Source organism: Myotis davidii, unplaced genomic scaffold (genome assembly GCF_000327345.1).
Source record: "Myotis davidii unplaced genomic scaffold, ASM32734v1 scaffold238, whole genome shotgun sequence".
Classification (NCBI taxonomy): Eukaryota; Metazoa; Chordata; class Mammalia; order Chiroptera; family Vespertilionidae; genus Myotis; species Myotis davidii.
In genome coordinates this window covers 4286683-4304022 of record NW_006293779.1, presented here as the reverse complement: position 1 = coordinate 4304022, position 17340 = coordinate 4286683, and the positions used below count along the sequence as shown (strand labels likewise).

At 58.1% G+C, this 17340-nt stretch overlaps 1 protein-coding gene across 6 annotated transcripts in view; it reads left to right on the top strand.

The window, feature by feature from the left end:
* The window catches only part of FOSL2 (FOS like antigen 2), a 21285-nt gene extending 5880 nt beyond the window's left edge, over nucleotides 1-15405 (top strand). For 5 of the 6 annotated variants that reach the window (XM_006767435.2, XM_015566352.1, XM_015566351.1 and 2 more), the window contains exons 2-4: nucleotides 3371-3622; nucleotides 8336-8443; nucleotides 10917-15405. In XM_006767435.2, coding sequence (XP_006767498.1) covers nucleotides 3386-3622; nucleotides 8336-8443; nucleotides 10917-11423 — 852 coding nt within the window. In that variant the 5' untranslated portion in view covers nucleotides 3371-3385 and the 3' untranslated portion in view covers nucleotides 11424-15405. Of the gene's footprint in view, nucleotides 1-2631; nucleotides 2720-3370; nucleotides 3623-8335; nucleotides 8444-10916 lie in introns of those variants that run through there. The other variant, XM_006767436.2, reaches the window with a different exon arrangement.
* The last annotated feature ends 1935 nt before the right edge of the window (nucleotides 15406-17340 follow it).

Genomic DNA, 17340 nt, shown 5'->3' with positions numbered 1-17340 from the left:
AGGAATCCAACTACCCTAATGGCCGCAACTGGGAACCTCATCTTAGTTTCTGTTCAGTGTAACCCGGTCTTAGAGAACCACGCTTTAACCCCAGCGATTTATCTTGGGCCTGTTGGCATAGAGGAATGCCAGGCCCAGACCACAAACTCCTCGCCTCACCTCTCCTCTGAATAACACCTTCAGAGGTGAGACAAGACATCTGCCAGATCTCACTTAAACTTGTGTGTGTCTCGAAAAGGCTCCTCTGGGAGACAAAGCCTTCTTTATCAGCCCCAGTCCCCTCTGGGGATGGGACTGTGTTTATAGCCAGGGTGTTATCCAGATGGCTTTAGCTCCCTCTCAAACAAGGTGTACCTGCATTTAGAGGCAGTCATTACCTCTGTCTTGCTTTTATTGCTGTCTTGTTTTGTCTAGACCAAGCCATCGCTGCAAGGAATCTGGCTGGGGGCCGGGAGCACATTCCCTGCCATGGAGCCAGCGACTGCAGGGACTGCAGGGCCCTGCGAGGGGCCGAATCCTCCACCTTCTCCTAAGGGATCGTAGTGTCTAAGCTTTGCTTCCGATTTTCTGCTCCCCCTGGACTGGAATGGGAGCTCTTTGGGTGCTTGGAATGAGGAGTGGATTTCTTGGGTGCTTTCTGGAAAGGAAAGCTAATAGTTCCCCACTTCACCCCATAGATGGAGGTCAAGGACCCCATGGATGGAGGTCAAGGTCACATTAAACCCTGGATGCCTCAGGGGTCCTTCAAACCCACCGCCCTGACTTGGGAGAGAAATGGAGTGAAATGTTGGGTGCTCCCCAGGAGTGGGGCGCTGGCAGTTCTCCCCGGAGCCACCCGTGCAGAGCGCCCGACGACGATGATGATAACGTGATGGTGGTGGTGACAGCAGTGGCGATGCCGCCGCCCATCTGTTTGCAGCATTTCTCAACCCTGGCTGCACATTAGAATCTCCCCAGGTGGTTTTTTAAAATGCCTTATCAGAACCCCACCCCAAACCAGTTATTTTCGAACGCTAATGGCGAGGCTGGCTCCAGCCGTGGTGTTTTGAAAAAGCTCCTCAGACTGTTCTAATGTGCAGCCCGGGCTGAGAACCATGCGCGTGCTTTCATAGCCTGTGATTACAAGTAGCTACTAATTTAACCCTCGGCACAGGGCAGGGAGTGTGGTGGTAGCATTCCCACTTAGGCAGGGAAACTGAGTCCTCAGATTTGCCACGGCCTCGAATCCAGGCCTCACGACGTCTCCAAGTGCAGTGCTGACTCCCTGCTGGCAGCAGCCCTCCCCTCTCAGCCTGAGAAACAGCCGTCTGGGCCCAGTGCTCTGCACGCTGTCAGCGCTCTGCCTCCTCAAAGCCTCGCCCTGGTTGTCTGTTTTCTTCCTAAAGATCGTTTCCCCAGGGAATCCTTCCTTGTTCACTGCACCCTTCCCTCCCTCACACCATACACACACACACACACACACACACACACACATACACACATGCACATGCACACGTGCGTGCACACCCATATATACCTTCCTTGCAGTCAGCTCCTGATAAAAAGCCCAGTTGTCTGCCTTCTGAGGCAACACAGAATCCCTTGCACTGGGCAGCTCTCCTCACGGAATCCCAGAATCCATTGTACTGGAAGCACCACACAATCCCTGAATTTATTGCACTGGGTGGCGTGCTTCATGGAATCCCAGAATCCCTTGTGCTGGGTCCCTCTCTTCATTGAATGCTTTTGGCCTGGGGCCGTCTGGGAGGTGAGGCAGCGCATGCTGCCACCCGGACTAGGGTCAGGCTGTTGGAAGGGGAATGATCCAGGAATGGTTCTCAGCTCCCTTGGGTCCAGTGAGGTGCTCTAAGCTCCCCTTCCTTTACGCAACAGGCACCCAGGTGTAGGCATCAGTGGCGGAGACGGTGGTGGGGGCAGCTGCCATTGCTGCTGATCCCGCTGGTCCTGGTTGGTGTGATTGGGCCCGAGTGGGGAAGGTGCTGTCGTGCCCGTTCTAATGATGGCATAATGACAGCGGGATTTCATCCGAGGTCTCAGAGCTGCAGGGCCTCCTGGGTGAGAGGCGAGGTCTGCGGGGGGCCTCGGCAGAGATGACCTGATGCTCTGTCTGAGGGGAGTGGGAGGGTCAGCACCTGGGCTGTATTTTGTGTGAGAACTCTGGCCTCCTTGTCAGGTGACCTGCCTTCATTAGCAGCGTGGCCTGGGAGGAGGCCATCTCTTTAGCCTCCCTTTCTGCCTGTAAAATAGCGATCATGGTAGTGCTTCCCTGGGGGGGAGAATGGGTGAGTAATCGAGGTACGACATCACCGTGCCTGTCACTTAGTGCGTGCTCCGTACGTGCTGTTATTGCTGTCGTCATCTCACCACTAGAGTCGGGGAGAAAGGATCTGCAGCTCTCTTTTTGTAGAAACAGGAAACTTCTGAGGATAAGGGTTCTGTTCGGGGAGCTCTTCCCCGAAAGCTGTGTGTTTGTGGGAGGGGGGTGTCCCTTCCTTTCTCCCTCCTTCTCTCACTTTCTAGTAGCTGCTGCGAGGAAAGGTCAAACCCAGCTTCCGGGGAGCATGGCCCAGTTTAGCTTTTGTTCTCTGTCGTCACCGTAACTTTAAGGAGAATGCATGTTCAGAGGGCGCTGCAGCGTGGCCTGGGCGTGAATTACGAGAGAGAGAGAAAAGTCTGAGCTGGCAGCTCCAGTGTCCCACAGATGCATGGCTGAACACAGGTAGATAGATACGTAGACAGGAGAGACACAGCATGTCTGTCCCAAGCAAGAGGGGGTGAAGGGCAAGGTGGAGGTCAGGGGCAGTCCGGGGGTGGGGGGTTGGGTCTGGCAGCTCACGCTACCACTTTCAGTCTCATGGGTGGGAGGACACCTTTTCATGGCCCTGACCTCACCCTGATGATGGGGTCACAGCTCCGTTCCGGTCCTGCTTGGAAAGTGACGAAAGCAGGCACAATAGGCTTCCTGACCCTGCGAATAATTGGCAGGTGACCGGGGCCTCAGGAGGCTCAGGGGGGAGGCCAGCCCTCCTGCAGATGTGCACATAGCTGGCCCGGAGGGACCCAGAGAGGGCCTGCTGAGTGTGAGCGGCTAGGACCACATCTGTGCTAGAAGTCACTTGGGATACGACGACATTCCCACTGAAGGATGGAGTCCCCGGGACTTTATTCAGGGAGCCGGTCTGACACGGGGCCCCAGGAATAGTTAGGATTCCCCTGATTCTTGGATGTGCAGGATTTGTCCAGGGAAGCCCACCAGTGTCCTTGGTCCCCCACGCGTGGACCCTGCTTTCAGCTGGCTTTTGCCTCTTGTCTCTGCACGTCCTGTTCTGCTCAGCACTTCTCGGCTCAGTCCTGTTTTTTCTCATTTCAGAAATTCCGGGTCGATATGCCTGGCTCCGGCAGCGCCTTTATCCCCACCATCAACGCCATCACGACCAGCCAGGACCTGCAGTGGATGGTGCAGCCCACAGTGATCACCTCCATGTCCAACCCGTACCCCCGCTCGCACCCCTACAGCCCCCTGCCCGGCCTGGCCTCTGTCCCTGGGCACATGGCCCTCCCGAGACCCGGCGTGATCAAGACCATCGGCACCACTGTGGGTCGCAGGAGGAGAGATGAGCAGGTACAGCTCAGATCTGCACAGAAAAGCCACGTCGGTGGCTCTCGGGGCCTCGTGACACCACGGTGTTTTTGCAGTCTGGTGGGGAGCAGGGTCGGTGTTCTGGGGTCACTGGGGAGAGAGAAAACGAGGGGCCAGGAGCACGTGATTTCCACCATTGGAGGCAGGGGTGGAGACCTGAGATCAGGTCTGGCTCTGTCGCCTCCCATGTCCCTTGGAAGCCCTGTCTCAGCTTCCTCAGCTGCAGGATAGGGATCAGGGTACCTCCCAGCGAAGACTTGTTGCCACTCGAAGGCGGTCAGGCGCGGGGAACACCTTGTAAGTGGTGAGGTGTCAGCAAATGGGAAGGACTGTTAGGACCTGCCCACAGCAGTGTCCTGCTTGGTCCGTGGCAGAGTGGCCACAGGACAAGCAGCCAGCGAGCCCTGGCCAGCTTTCTGGGATGAGCCCTTCACCGTCTCCCAGTATCTGGTGCAGACAAGCGGCCCAGCAGACCCAAAGGGTCGCACTCTAGGCCGGTTCCGCCCACAGTACTTGACTTCCTTCCACTGAGGTGTCCTTGGCCTCCAGTGAAGCAGGGTGAGTGCCTGGGATGAGTGTTCCAGGGGGCAGGACGGGGGTCCTGGGAGCCTGCCCAGCTGCTTCAGCTGACCCGGGGTGAGGGTGGGAGGTCAGGTGTCAGCCTTGTTCTCCTCAAGGGGCTCAGCTGGGAGGAATCGGCTGGCTGGGAGGGACCAGAAAATGGTGGGGCCTCCGCCCTCGAGGCAGCATTCACCGGACACCCAGAAAGCCCCTGGGTGCATCAACAGGGAGCCAGGCAGCCCAAGCCCCCTGATTCCAGAAAGAGCCCGCAGAACCATGCATAGTTCCAGGAAGGAGGGTATGAGCTGTCCAAGTGCCCCATCTGTGCCCCTTCACAGATGACTTGACCAAAGCTCAGACATCCCTGCCTGGGGCCACTCAGCAATGCAAGAGGAGCCTGGACTAGAACCCAGTGCCCGGGACTCCCTGTGCAGTGATCTGCAGGGCCATGCCACCAGGAGTCCAGGGAAGGGCACATGCTGTAGGAGGGGAATCCCTTTTTCAAATCAAGTGTTGACCTGGAGAACCCCTCCCATGACAGCATTGGGCCCCCCGCTCCACAGTGTCCAGTACAAGGACCTTTAAACCGGTCCTCTGGGTAATCGTGACCCGGGGCCGTCAGTCCCCAGGATACCTGGAATTACAAGGGTCATTCTCCAAGGAGCCAGAAGCTTCTGCAGGGGCCCTGTATCCACTGCGTGCTGGCTTGTTCTGTTCGCAGCAGGACCATGCAGGGTGGCAAGGGAGGGGTGCGTAAGAGACACTGTAAGCGATACAGCTCACAGTTGCTGTTGGTCTTCTGCTGGTGGGGGGGCCAGTGGCCAGGATTCCCCTCACCATTGCTTCCATAACTGCAGTAGTAGTGATCCTTGTGTCTTTTATAAGCCTGCTTCCTTCAGGGAGCCCACGGTGCCACGCTCTGCGGTCACTGGGGAGCTGGATTCTCCCTGTGTGCGACTCCTGAGAGGCAGTCAGGCTTGTGAGAGGGACTCTTTGGGGCTAGGTCCTAGGAGAACAACAAAGCGAGATGCACTGAACACTCTTCACCCTTTTCTGGGTTGAGCTCACACCAGATTTGGAGGCTTATATCTGGAAGGGATTTTGGAGACCAACTTTTAAAAATGTTGCCTCTGCACCCATTTTACAGATGGGGAAACTGAGGCCCAGGAAGGAAAAGGGCCTTGGCCAGGGTCACACAGAAAGTTAGTGCAGAGCCAGGACTGGAATCCACCTCCCCTGACCTCCAGCCCTGTGGTTTTCCCACTGCACCATCTAGGCGTGCCCCAAGACAATCTGTCTGGAAAATTTCCTTCCTTTTTTGAGAGGGAGGGAGAGAGCCAGGAGCATTTTATTTCATGTCATTGTCGATTAGGAGTTCAGACAATCATCCGGCAGCTTGAAGGAAGCTCGGGCGAAGCCTGGGCGGCAGCATCCTCCACCTTGTCTCTCTGGTTCCTAACCCTAGAGTCTTTTCCCTGAAGCTTGCTTCTGCCTCCCTGACCTCCCCCAGGGGAGGGGCCTGCTACAGGAGCCAGCCTGGTGCCTCCCTGCCCTCCTCCAGCCTGCCCAAGGCTCCCTCTGAGCCCAGGGGTGGTGACTGAGGAGACAGGGAGGGGAGGGTGTGTGTGGCTTGTGGGTGGGTACACGGTAGTGCTGACACACTCAAGCGGTAACCATGTTGATGTCACCACCCCTGAACACTTCCTATGCCCACAGCTCCCACAAGTTGCCCGCCCCAGACCGTACCAGATAGGAAAGAGACTTCTAGGCCAATGGGGAGGCCGAAAGTTGTCCTGAAGCAGCCAAGGGGAAGGGAGGCCCGAGGGGACCATCCCCACCGTCCATCCATGTGGGGGAGGGGCTAGCAGAGCCTCATGGGGAGCCTGAACCCAGGGCTGCAGCAGGGCCATCAGGCTCTCTTGGTAACTGTGGGCTCAGGTTGAGACACGTCGAGGAGCAGCAAGTATTCAGGGCCTCAGCACAGTGGCCTCGTGACCTCAGCCAGGCGGCTGGCCCACACGGAGCAGGGTGTCTGGTCCACCTGGATGCTTCTGGGACTCAGAAAAAGCACGAGAGAGGGGACCTCGGGATCGCATCTCCTTCCTAGCGCTTTCTAGTTAGAGGATTTATACGCTGCATCTCATCTGATCATCACAGACCATTTGTGGAAGGCAGGGCAGGTCCTGCTGATCCCATTTTACAGATGGGAAGCCCGAGGCTCAGAAGGTTCAGTGATTCGTCCCAGGCCACACAGAAAGGCCGTGGCTGGGTTCTGCTCTCTGCCAGCCTGATACGTCTCAGAGGAGAGGATGTGGAGCCCGTGGCTCTCTGGTGCTGAGGCCAGGACTTGAGGGGCTTGGAGGTGGAACTCGGCTGTGGGATCTGGTTTCTGAAGGGGCCTGACGACTCCTAGGGATGCTACCTGCCGGACTGGGACTGCTCGGTGCATCGCACCTGGCGGCCGCTGCCGGGGCTGAGACACACAGCGAGGGAGGAGCTGGAGAGAGAGGAGCTGGCCTGGGTCTTCACCCGGAGGTGGGAGCGGCAGAGGAGGTGGAGGAGTGTGGTCTGACATCCTGGGAGTGAAGGGGTCTCAGGGCAGACACAGAGGGGTGGGCGCTCGCCCCAGCGGAGCCCCGGGAGGCAGGGACTGACTGCTGGGAGGCCCTGGCGGTCTCCCCGGCTCCCCAGGCGTCCACCTCCCTCTGGGCCCTGCAAGGGGCCTGCTGGGGAAGGATTTGAAAGCTGAGCAGGTGTGATGAGCTTGTCTGTGCCTGAGCAGTAGCTGGCACATTTTCATGCCAGTGTTTGGAGAATTTGGATACAGGGCTCGGGCAGCGTGGGGCCACGGGGTCACCTCAGTGTCGTCAGGGATGGGTGTGTCCTCTGAGGCTGTGCCCTGCTTCGCTGTTCCAGACGGCACAGCACAGCAACCGAGCTGAGGCTCAGGGAGCGTCCCAGGGACTCCGCGTGGGCCCAGCCAGGGGCCTTCCCGCCCCACCCCCACCCCAGGGTGCCCTGGAGCACCCCTCAGCGGGCAGTGTCTCTCCTCCCCTCCAAGAGTGGCTTTGGCTTTCTTGCCCAAGTGTCCCTAGAGGGTGAGACCCAGGTCCTAGCCCCTCAGAGTCTTCTAAGCCCCCAGGACTGCGCTTGGCACACGAGTGTGCCGTCCGTGTCGGATAACCGCACGGGATGGCCTTCCCTTTGGAGCTGCCCTCTGCCTTGGCCCGCAGCCCTGTCCTGTGTCACCTCCGTCTGTGGGGCGTCGGGCCAGAGCCCGGGATGGGCTGTGTCAGCACTGCCGAGCGGAGCAGAGGTCTTGCCCTGTGGCGTGAGTCACGGCCCCTCACCAGCCTCGTTGTAAGAAGCCGGGCTGAGCTCTGCGGGCAGGTTTGCTCACTCCAACCTCGGATAAATCCCGAACCCCTCAAACCGTGCCTGGCGCGTAGAAGGCGCTTGTTTGCTGAAGGAGCGGATGTGGTGGGCAGCGGGAGTTGAGGTGCCTGCGGGCTTCTCCTCCTTTGGCCCATCCTGTCCTGCCTCACGGTGTGGGCCAGGCCACCGCTGGGTCCTAGGGTGGAACTGAGAGCCGCTGGCAGAGGAGGTCGGGAGTGGGGTGGCATCCTTGACCCCCCCTCTGGCAACAGACCATCTCCCCACCCCCACCTGCAGGGTGGTTCTTACTCGGGGCCCAGCCACTTAGCCAAATGGGGATAATGAGGCTTGCAGAGCAGGCAGGGATGGGAGGGGTAATTAGCCCGGGTTTGGGAGAAGCTGCTGTCTCGGGTGGGGCTGGGCCTGGCTGGCACGAGGGGACTCCCTGGGGGAGGCAGCCCAGCTCCCTCTCGCTGGCCTTGGCACAGCCTCAGGCTGACATGACAGATGCTGCTGCCGTCACACCTGGGTCACGTCCCTGACCCGTGGCTGCGCTGTCCCCCTTGTGCACGTGGGCGTCACCTGTGGGGTGGGCTCAGCCCTCCGTGTCCTCTGAGCCTGGCCGAGCTCCTCTTGCCTTCCTCCCTCCCTCCCCAGTCCCAGAGGGGCTTCCCGCCCTACTTAAAATGCAGCTAAAAAAACCAAAAAGCGGGGGCACCGTCCCTGAACCTAACCAGGACCCTCTGCCTTGGCCTCTAGCTGTCCCCTGAGGAGGAGGAGAAGCGTCGAATCCGGAGGGAAAGGAACAAGCTCGCCGCTGCCAAGTGCCGGAACCGCCGTCGGGAGCTGACGGAGAAGCTGCAGGCGGTGAGGGATCTGCGGGGGGAGGTGGGGGTGCCTCCGGGTGGGCTGCGGGGGGGCCCCAGGCTCCTGGCCTGCCGCCTTCTCCTACCCACTAGTGACCTACAGATGGGTTCGTGGCGATGCACGTTCCTTCCGTGGTGCATGTCGGGTAGCACAGTCCTGGTTGAAGGGAGAGGGAAGGAGGGAGCTGGCCTTTGGCACCAGCCTGGGCCCGAGAGAGAAGAGCTGGACCGCTCAGTGGGCCTGGTGCCCTTTCTCACTCGGTGTCTGAGTGTCCCCTACCCTCAGACCTGCTGGGCTCCCGGTGAGGGATGGCAGGCTGTGTGGGCATTGCCAGGCCCCGGGAACCAAGGCAGGCCTAGACCTGCCCTCTCCAGGGCTGCCTCCCAAGTTCCCAGCCACCCCCATGCCCGCTGCCAGCAGGAGTGGCCCAGTTCGCAGAGGTGACTGGATTGGGGCTGGGGGCCCCTGCTGTCTGGTCTCGATGCCCTCTGGGTCTTGTCGAGATGGTCACATGTCGGCGGAGTGGTGCTGTCTTGGGACTTTCTCACACCTTCGTGGGCAGGAGGTTCTCCACCTCTGCTATGAGCCTGAAGCTGTGGCCTGGAACCTCGTTCTGCCCTTGTTGTCACTCTCCCCTGCCACCTCATTGCCCACACCCGGGGGCCCACGGCTCTGCCCTAAAGCTTGACCTGACCAATGTCACACAACTTGCTCAGAGCCTGCTCTGCAGGAGGGGCCGTCCGCCCCGTGGAGGAAACCCACAGCTGGGACAGGCTCTCCTGGGTAGAGTGTTTCTAAGTGAGGAGATGAAGGAGACCCTGTCATGGTCCTTACAGAGACCAGCCAGGATGGGGCTTTGGAAATCACCAGTTACCTTGTGCATCCCATCCCCTTATGTAATCCTCCCCAGTACCACTCGCCTGCTTCAGCTCCTCTCGTCCACCCTGGGGCCCTCGCTCTTGGGTGTTGCATGTGCCCTGCGTGGATGCTGTGATGCCTGTACTAATGCCCCCTGGAGGTGTTCCTGAAAGTCGGGAGGGTGAGGGGGAGTTTTCTGTTGCCACTTGAGGCGGCCCATGCGTGGTCAGCACTCCTTGGGGAGACCTCGCCTCCCAGGAGAGCCCTCTTTGCTGCCAACCATTCAAGGAGCCAGGCCCTCTGGCTCTACCCTGGGTGCTCCTTACCACCAGCCCAGAAGCCTCACACCCCGCTCCCCGCCTCCCCACCCCCAGCCCAGCCACCCAGGCCCCTGAGCCACATCCTCCACAGGAAACCTCTCAGAGCTCATGACGTTCGTCAGACCCTTGAGACAGATGGAAACTTTTTTCACTCCGGAATATGCTCTACTCCATTCGGTGACGCTCTGGCCCGTTCGCCTCGTGCTTGAACGGGAACCCGTGCGAGGGGAAAAGTGGGAGGAGGCTGGTGACACACACCTTCTCGGCTGCCATGACTACCCCTCGTGTGCATGTGTGTGTGTGTGTGTGTGTGTGTGTGTGTGTGTGCTGCTGCTTTGGCTTTGTGTGGAAAGAGGGGCTGAGGTCCCTGCCATCCTCAGGTGCCTGCCTGGCTGCCAGGCGCCTCATCCGCTAAGCAGGGGGCTGACCTGAATACCCGGCAGGGTTCTCTGAGTCCTGAAGCACACGCTTCTGAAATCAGGGCGGAAAGGGGAGGAGGGGCTGTGATGACCTGACCACAAGCCAGGCTGTGTCCTAGGGTCCAATGCGCAGACAGTCTCCACCGGGGGGTCCTCAAACTTTTTAAACAGGGGCCAGTTCACTGTCCTTCAGACCGTTGGAGGGCCGGACTATAGTTTTAAAAAAACTATGAACAAATTCCTATGCACACTGCACATATCTTATTTTGAAGTAAAAAAACAAAACGGGAACAAATACAATATTTGTATTTGCATGTGGCCCGAGGGCCGTAGTTTGAGGACCCCTGGTCTCCACAGTCATCCTGCTTGGAGTTTAGTGCATCCCCCCGCCCCCGCAGGCTGTGGGCTCTGGAGGCAGATACATTGGGGTCAAGTCTGGGCTACCTACCTGTTGGCTCTGTGACTTCGGGCAAATTACTACACCTCTCTGAGCGCAGCTCCTTACCTGCAGAATGGGTTGATGATAATACCTGCTTCAAAAACCTGCTAGAGGATGAGATGAGAAAAGGCCTATGAAATGCTTCCCTCGGTGCCTGGCACCACGTAAGCGCTCAGTCGTGGCCGCGCCAGGTGTCGTTTCGCCTTTCCTCCAGGCCCTCTGCCTCCTCCTCGATCTGGCACTTTGGAAATAGAGGGAACCTTGAGCCTCCAGTGACTTGGCAGCAGTGGGGGCCGTGGCCGGTGGGCGCCGGCTGCTCCCACAGTCGGTCCTCTGAGGACGTGGCTGGGTTCGCTTTGGTGCCTGGATCTGAACTGCCTGCTCCAGGCAGGTCCCTGCAGGTCGCGGTCCCTCATGTGCCTCTGTTTCTCCCGCAGGAGACGGAGGAGCTGGAGGAGGAGAAGTCGGGCCTGCAGAAAGAGATCGCCGAGCTGCAGAAGGAGAAGGAGAAGCTGGAGTTCATGCTGGTGGCCCACGGGCCCGTGTGCAAGATCAGCCCCGAGGAGCGCCGGTCGCCCCCGGCCTCTGGGCTGCAGCCCCTGCGTGGAGGGGGCGCCGTGGTGGTGAAGCAGGAGCCGCTGGAAGAGGACAGCCCCTCGTCCTCCTCCGCGGGGCTGGACAAGGGCCAGCGCTCCGTCATCAAGCCCATCAGCATCGCCGGGGGCTTCTATGGGGAGGAGCCCCTGCACACCCCCATCGTGGTGACCTCCACGCCTGCCATCACTCCGGGCACCTCGAACCTCGTCTTCACCTACCCCAGCGTCCTGGAGCAGGAGTCGCCCGCCTCGCCCTCCGAGTCCTGCTCCAAGGCTCACCGCAGGAGCAGTAGCAGCGGGGACCAGTCCTCAGACTCCTTGAACTCCCCCACCCTGCTGGCCCTGTAACCAGCGGCCGGGGGTCCTCATCGCTGCCTCCTCCCCTGGGACCAGCACCTTCCAGCGCTCCGGGGCTGCGAGGGCACGAGGGGGCCCTGCCAGCGAGCTTCCTGGCTCTAGGACCGAGGAGGCGTGGGCCTGAGGCGCTGGAGGACCCGCCTGGGTGAGATCTCTGAGAAGTCATGAAACCTCCTCCCTCGTCCCATCTTGCAAAGCGAATCCTGTTTCTTGAAACGCCTTGGACAACTTGGTGGGCTCGGGCAGCTCCCTGGCTTCTGAAGCGCCTGAAGCTGGTGTGGACCATTCCTGTCCCTTGGTTACGAAACGTCTCTGGAGCGATGGTGCCCTGCCCTGCCCCACCGAGCATGCCCGTGGCCTGTTGGTTTCACCTTCCCCCTATTTGCCCCTTTCCCCCCCAGTGTCAGTTTCACTTCCTCTTGGTTTTTATCAATTTGCCATGACATTTCATCTGGGTGGTCTGACTATTAAAACTTCGTTTCTGGAGATGGGGCAGCAGGTGGCTCTTCGGCTGGGGCGGACTTGTCCAGAGGGGACAATGTGCAATACGGAACCTTCCTCCCCGACACTCCCCGTCACCGCCATCTCCAGCGGTCCCGGCAGCGCTCCGTGGGCTCTGGAGGAGGGGCACCAGCACGAAGGCTCAGAGCACCTTCCTCCCCACCATCGGGACGGCTCTCGGCTCTCGCGGAGCGGCTTGGCCAGAAGACAGGGTGTAAGGGAGACAGCCAGGGCACAGGTTGTGTTTGCCAAACGCCTAATTAACAGGCCAGGAATAGTGCCAACAAGCCACACGGTGTTCTCGCGGCTTCCTTCACCTGCTGTCTTGAGCAGGACGTCTCCTGTAATTACTGCCTCGCCTCTCTGCCCCTGGACCCTTCTCTGCAGACCAGGGAGGTGTCCCTCCCTCGGAACCACACGTCACTCCTTGTCCCAGCGGCTCTGCCCTCCCCACCCTGGCTCCTAGGGTGACGCCACCCACAGAGATTTAATGAGCTTGGGCCTGGACCCTCCCCAGGTGGCTGCAGGTGGCCCCTCCCCAAGCTTCAAAGGCACCCTTCGCTGTGGATGGAAGGCAGGGGAAGGAGGAGGCGGCCAGCGGAGTGGGGTTTGCCTCACACCTGCCCTGGTACCTGGCTTGCCCTGTCCTGGCTGCTCATCTCTCTGAAGTGCCCATGGCCATTGGATGGGTCAAGTGCTTTCTCTGTAGACTTCCCATCCCCCTCACCCCAGTGTGCTCTTTGGGTCTGATGGCTTATGCACCATTCCCGGGGGCTGCTGAGATGCGAGATGAGATGAGATGCTCTCACTGCCAGATGCAGCTGCCCACTTCCCACAGGGGGAGGGGAGGGAAGCTCCTCTGGCCCTGAAGAGCAAAGCTCAGCCTGGCCCCTGCCTGCCGCCCTCCCAGCCTCTTCCTCAGAGCTTCCTTGGCCTCTGCTGTGCTGGCGCTCTGAGGGAGCCCCCCGCTGTCCTGACCCAGCTCTAGAGATTGTTGTATGATCATGTAAACTATTTCCTGTTATTTAAATCAAACCCAGTGGGGGGGTCAAAGGAGAGAGCAGTGGCACTTAGAGCTCACCTGTTCCTTCACACACCTGGGCCTCTGTGCTGGTCAGTGTCATGTCTGTCGCCTACTAGACACAAGAGTGGGATGGTGTGTGCTTAGAATGCACAGCCCGCGGGGACTGGGAGCCGTGTGTGGAAGAGAAAAGGATGTTGTCTGAACATCCTTTACAGATGCCATTTCCCACAATCCCTGGCTGCGATGCTGCCCTCCGCTTCCAGAGGGTGTGCCTAATTAGAAGGGGCAGGAGGGTTTCCGGCTTCAGGTTAATCAGTGAAGCAGTCGGCCAGGGGGAGCAGGAGTCAGCAAAGAAACAGGTGCCCAGCTCGGAGGAGCTTCATCATCTCAACTGGTGTTTGTGGCCAAGTGGGAGCTCGCTCTCTCTCTCTCTTTCTCTCTCTCTCTCTCTCTCTCTCCTGCTTTCTGGTGTTTCATTTCTCAAAGCCCCTTCATGCCCTAGTTTGCACAGCACTGACCCCAAGGCAGGCCACAGTCTGTGACACGGGCCAAGCTAGACATTCCTGAGATGGAATTCGGCTTCCCTGCAGATTTCAAGCTGCGTTGGCTTTGGGACCAGCAGCAGGCAAAGCCCCAGCCCCTCCCGGGCCCTCGCTGTGTTCTAGGAGGCGGCTGGGAGGTTTGGGGGGAAGGCAGCTGCTGCACCTGTCGGGAGCCCATCAGGTGCTTCCTCCGGCTTGTCCTCTGAGTTCATGCACACGCACCCCTGTGCTCCAGAATCACCAGACGGCAGGCCCGCTGCTTCCTCCTCCGGGGCTCCAGCTAGAACAGCTGCAGCGGGGGCTTTGCACTGGGGCCAGGAACCACTGTGCTGCCCCTGTGTCCCCAGCAGGGAGGCAGCTGGCAGGACTCCAGCTGGGCTGCTGGCAGCCCTGGGACAGCTCAGGGCAGGCCTCTGACAAGTGAGTGTGAAACACAGCCTTGGCCACCTGGCCAGCCTCGCTGGGAGCAGTCCTCCTGGCCGGTGGAGGGGACAGCTGCTGACACAGGAAGGAGAGGAGGACCCAGGCGAGGCTTAGGAAATCGCTGGAGCCAGCTCTAAGCAGAGAACTCACTGGGGAGGTTTTCAGAAAGACACCATTGTTCTGCCTGTGTGAACGGCCAGGTGTGTCCACTGGCCAGTCATCCAGTGTCTCGAAGCCAAGAGCCATCCGAGGCTGCTGCCGCCCTTCCTCAGGCTCTGGGGAAGGAGTTTCCTCTCTGCTCCCACTTGGCTCCACGTGTCAGGTGGGCTCGACTCCGCGCGCATGGGGACTTTTCTGCCCTGTCCTTGATGGACCAGCCGTGCTCCTTGCAACCTCCCCGTTTAACTTTCAGGTTGATTTCCTCCCTGACCAGACATCTGTGAGGTCCCTTTAAGAAGGAAAAGAATAAGCACCTACTATGTGTTAGGCACTTTTAAATATATCCTCTTTCAGATGAGACTAAGGAATGGGGTGCCTTCGTAAAGGCCCCCAAGAAATGGATAAACAAAAAGTTGGAGATGAGAAGGTCTTTCTTCAAAAAGCCAAGGCAAGATTGTCTTCAGTCTGAGGTTTATTCTCGAAGACCCATCCCCCGCAATACGCTTCCACCTCTAAATCTCTTCTTCTCTCTACCTTGTGATGTGCTCCTTTGTACTCCTCAGATGGTTGGAGGGGTCACCTGAGTCCTTATAGAATTTGTGGACCAATAGGGTGTGTATAACTTGCTTTTAAAAAAATGTAAGTAAAGGGGTCTTGCTACTTTCTGCTTGTTGAGTCTTTGGCATTCATCTTCAAAGCCAGCATCTCACTATTTATTAACAGGTTGGGGTGTGTGTGTGTGTGTGTGTGTGCACATGTGTATGTGAGTGTGTGTGTGTGTGCATTTCCAGGTGTGCCCATGTCCTCCTGCAGCTTTTGAAAAGGAAACCCAGTCACCCCACCACTCATTCGACATCTCCTCAGGCTTCTAGTGCTTTGGCCGGACATCAACAAAGGGTTTTAAATTTTCCAGTGCGGACATGTTCAGGAGGGGCGGGGTCAAATTTTGAGGAGGGTGTGGGGAGGGGAGGGGGAGAAGAAAAGGACGTTTATTTTATTATTTATTTTAAATGTTTACATCTTCGTGCTGTACCAAGCCTGAATAGAAACAGATAGCATTAAAGTACTCCGTTCCTCTCTCCCTCTCTTTCTTCCTTATTTTTAAAATTAGGCTAATGATGCTTTTTTTGTTCCTGAAATGATTTGTGACTGCGCTGTATAAACTGTATAAAAAGGTTCTGGTTTTTTTTTTTTAAGATGGATTGTCACTCATCTGGGGACAGTGGTCCCCGAGAAGTCTACATCGTGAGAGAACAAAACAAAAGGTTCTACCCTGTCCCCTAAAGACTGTTTCCTCTGTATGATTAAAGGTTTATTCCAGCTATTTTAGTTTGTGGTTACTTGCTGTCGAGGGAGAAAACATTCACCTTTGTACAAAGAGTGGGTATCGGGGCGTCTCTCCTGCGATGGGAGATGTACATATGTATTTGGGTGTACAGTGGGAAGCGGGGAGCTTTGTGCATCCTATTTGAGATGTCGATGACGTGGCGTAAAGTCTGCCCTCAGGTCCCGGAGGCGAACAGCCTGGGCGAGATTCCTGTAGCCCCGTGGGAACTCAGCACTGACCGAGCGTCTTTTTTCTCTGTTGGTGAAACGGTCCCATAGGAACGGATCCAAACGGGCAGGACGGGGAGCGCCACGACCTTTGTATAGTTTTGAACATTGAGGAGCATCTCTGCTCCGAAGCATCCCTGGTGGTGTCTTTGTTCTCGTTTCGTTACTTTACTGTCATACAAGCCTAAGTATTTGCACTAAAGAAAGCTTGTTAGAAAAAGCTTGCTGCTATGGAAGGAAGAACATATTGAGACTTTTTTTTCCCTTTGCATTTTTTTTTTTTTTTTTTGGTTAGCTTTTCCACTTTCAATTGAGTAGCATTTTGTAGAATAAAATGAATTGAGATCGAAGAGCCTCTCCTGGTCGGTTTATTCCACCGTTTCTTCTCGCCTCTCCTGTCACTTCTCTTTTCCTTCTGGTCTTCTCTGCCTTTGGCTTTGTGGCTCCAGTTGGTGTCTCCGGGGGTGAGGGAACCTCTTTCTGCAGCACCGGGAGGTGGGCTGCTGGGCGGGGCTCGCAGCTCCCAGCCTCCTTCCTCAGGCTGCTCTCTCTGGACCCTCCCAGGCCTGTTTCCGGCTTCTCGGGGCCTGATTCTCAGCTCGCTGCCAACTGCCATGGAGGTGTGAGCCAATATCAGTTCAAGGTGCTGTCCCTTCCTGGGGGTGTTTTGTTTGAACAGGTTGTGTCTGGAAACCCAAGAATCTTCAAAGAAGCAACTGAAGGGATCACTCGGATGGTCCAGGGGGTCAAATGGGATCCCGCACAGGAGAGGGCCCTGCGGACAACCAGGTCTCCCTTTTCAGTAGACGCGCGCGGTGTTGGGTGTGGCCACGCAGAAGCATCAGCCAGGCTCGTGCCCCCCTCCCCCCCTCCTCCCCCCTCTCCAGTGTCCTGTCGACCAGGAGACCTGGGCAGATGGGGACTGCTGCTCTGTGTCCTTCCTTGGGGCATGAATGGTGGGGAGACACACTTGTCCTTAATTAATGCTCGCAGTGTCGGCAGCTGCTGAGAATTAGCCCAAATCTGCCGGGACAAGCTGGGCCTGCAGGCCTCATCCTCTGGGGGACCCAAGAGCACCAACCGTGAGTCGGGGGGCCCTGACTGCTAGGCTGCCCCCACTACTCTCTGGCTGTTGGGTTGGGGGAAAGCCAGGGAACCTCCCTGAGCCTTAGTGTTCGCGTCTGTAAAGGGGACGGGTAAGGATAGTATTAATGAGCTCCCTCGTCAGAAGGTTCACAGCGTCTCCTCTTTTCCCTTTTGAGAGGATCTGGGGTGCGAGGGGATGGGGTACTCGCTAGTGACCTCTTGCCCCTGAGCAGACGACACAGCGCCTGGGGCGTCTCGGTGGACCTGTGCTTTGCTGAGCAGCCCACGTGTCTCCCCGTGGTGTGCGCGTCCGGGAGGCAGGTGCTTCCATGAGCCTTGGGGAGTGTGCTGTCGGCAGAAGCCAGTGTGCGTGCGTCTGTGCTCGCCTCTCACGCCAGGCGCTTCTGCGACATTTTATCTTCCAGTAACACTTCCAAGTCAGCTCTGCCTGTAAACCTTCCGCCTCTTCACCCCACGGCCACGGGAGAGGTGGGGTCACCAGGCGCTTACATGGAGGCATGAGCAGGCCTGCTCTGTGCAAAGCACCCGGACAGCTTTCTGTCTTGTCTTGAGAAAACCAAGAAGGGGCCACCTCCGCTGGGGCCCCAAACCTAGCAGG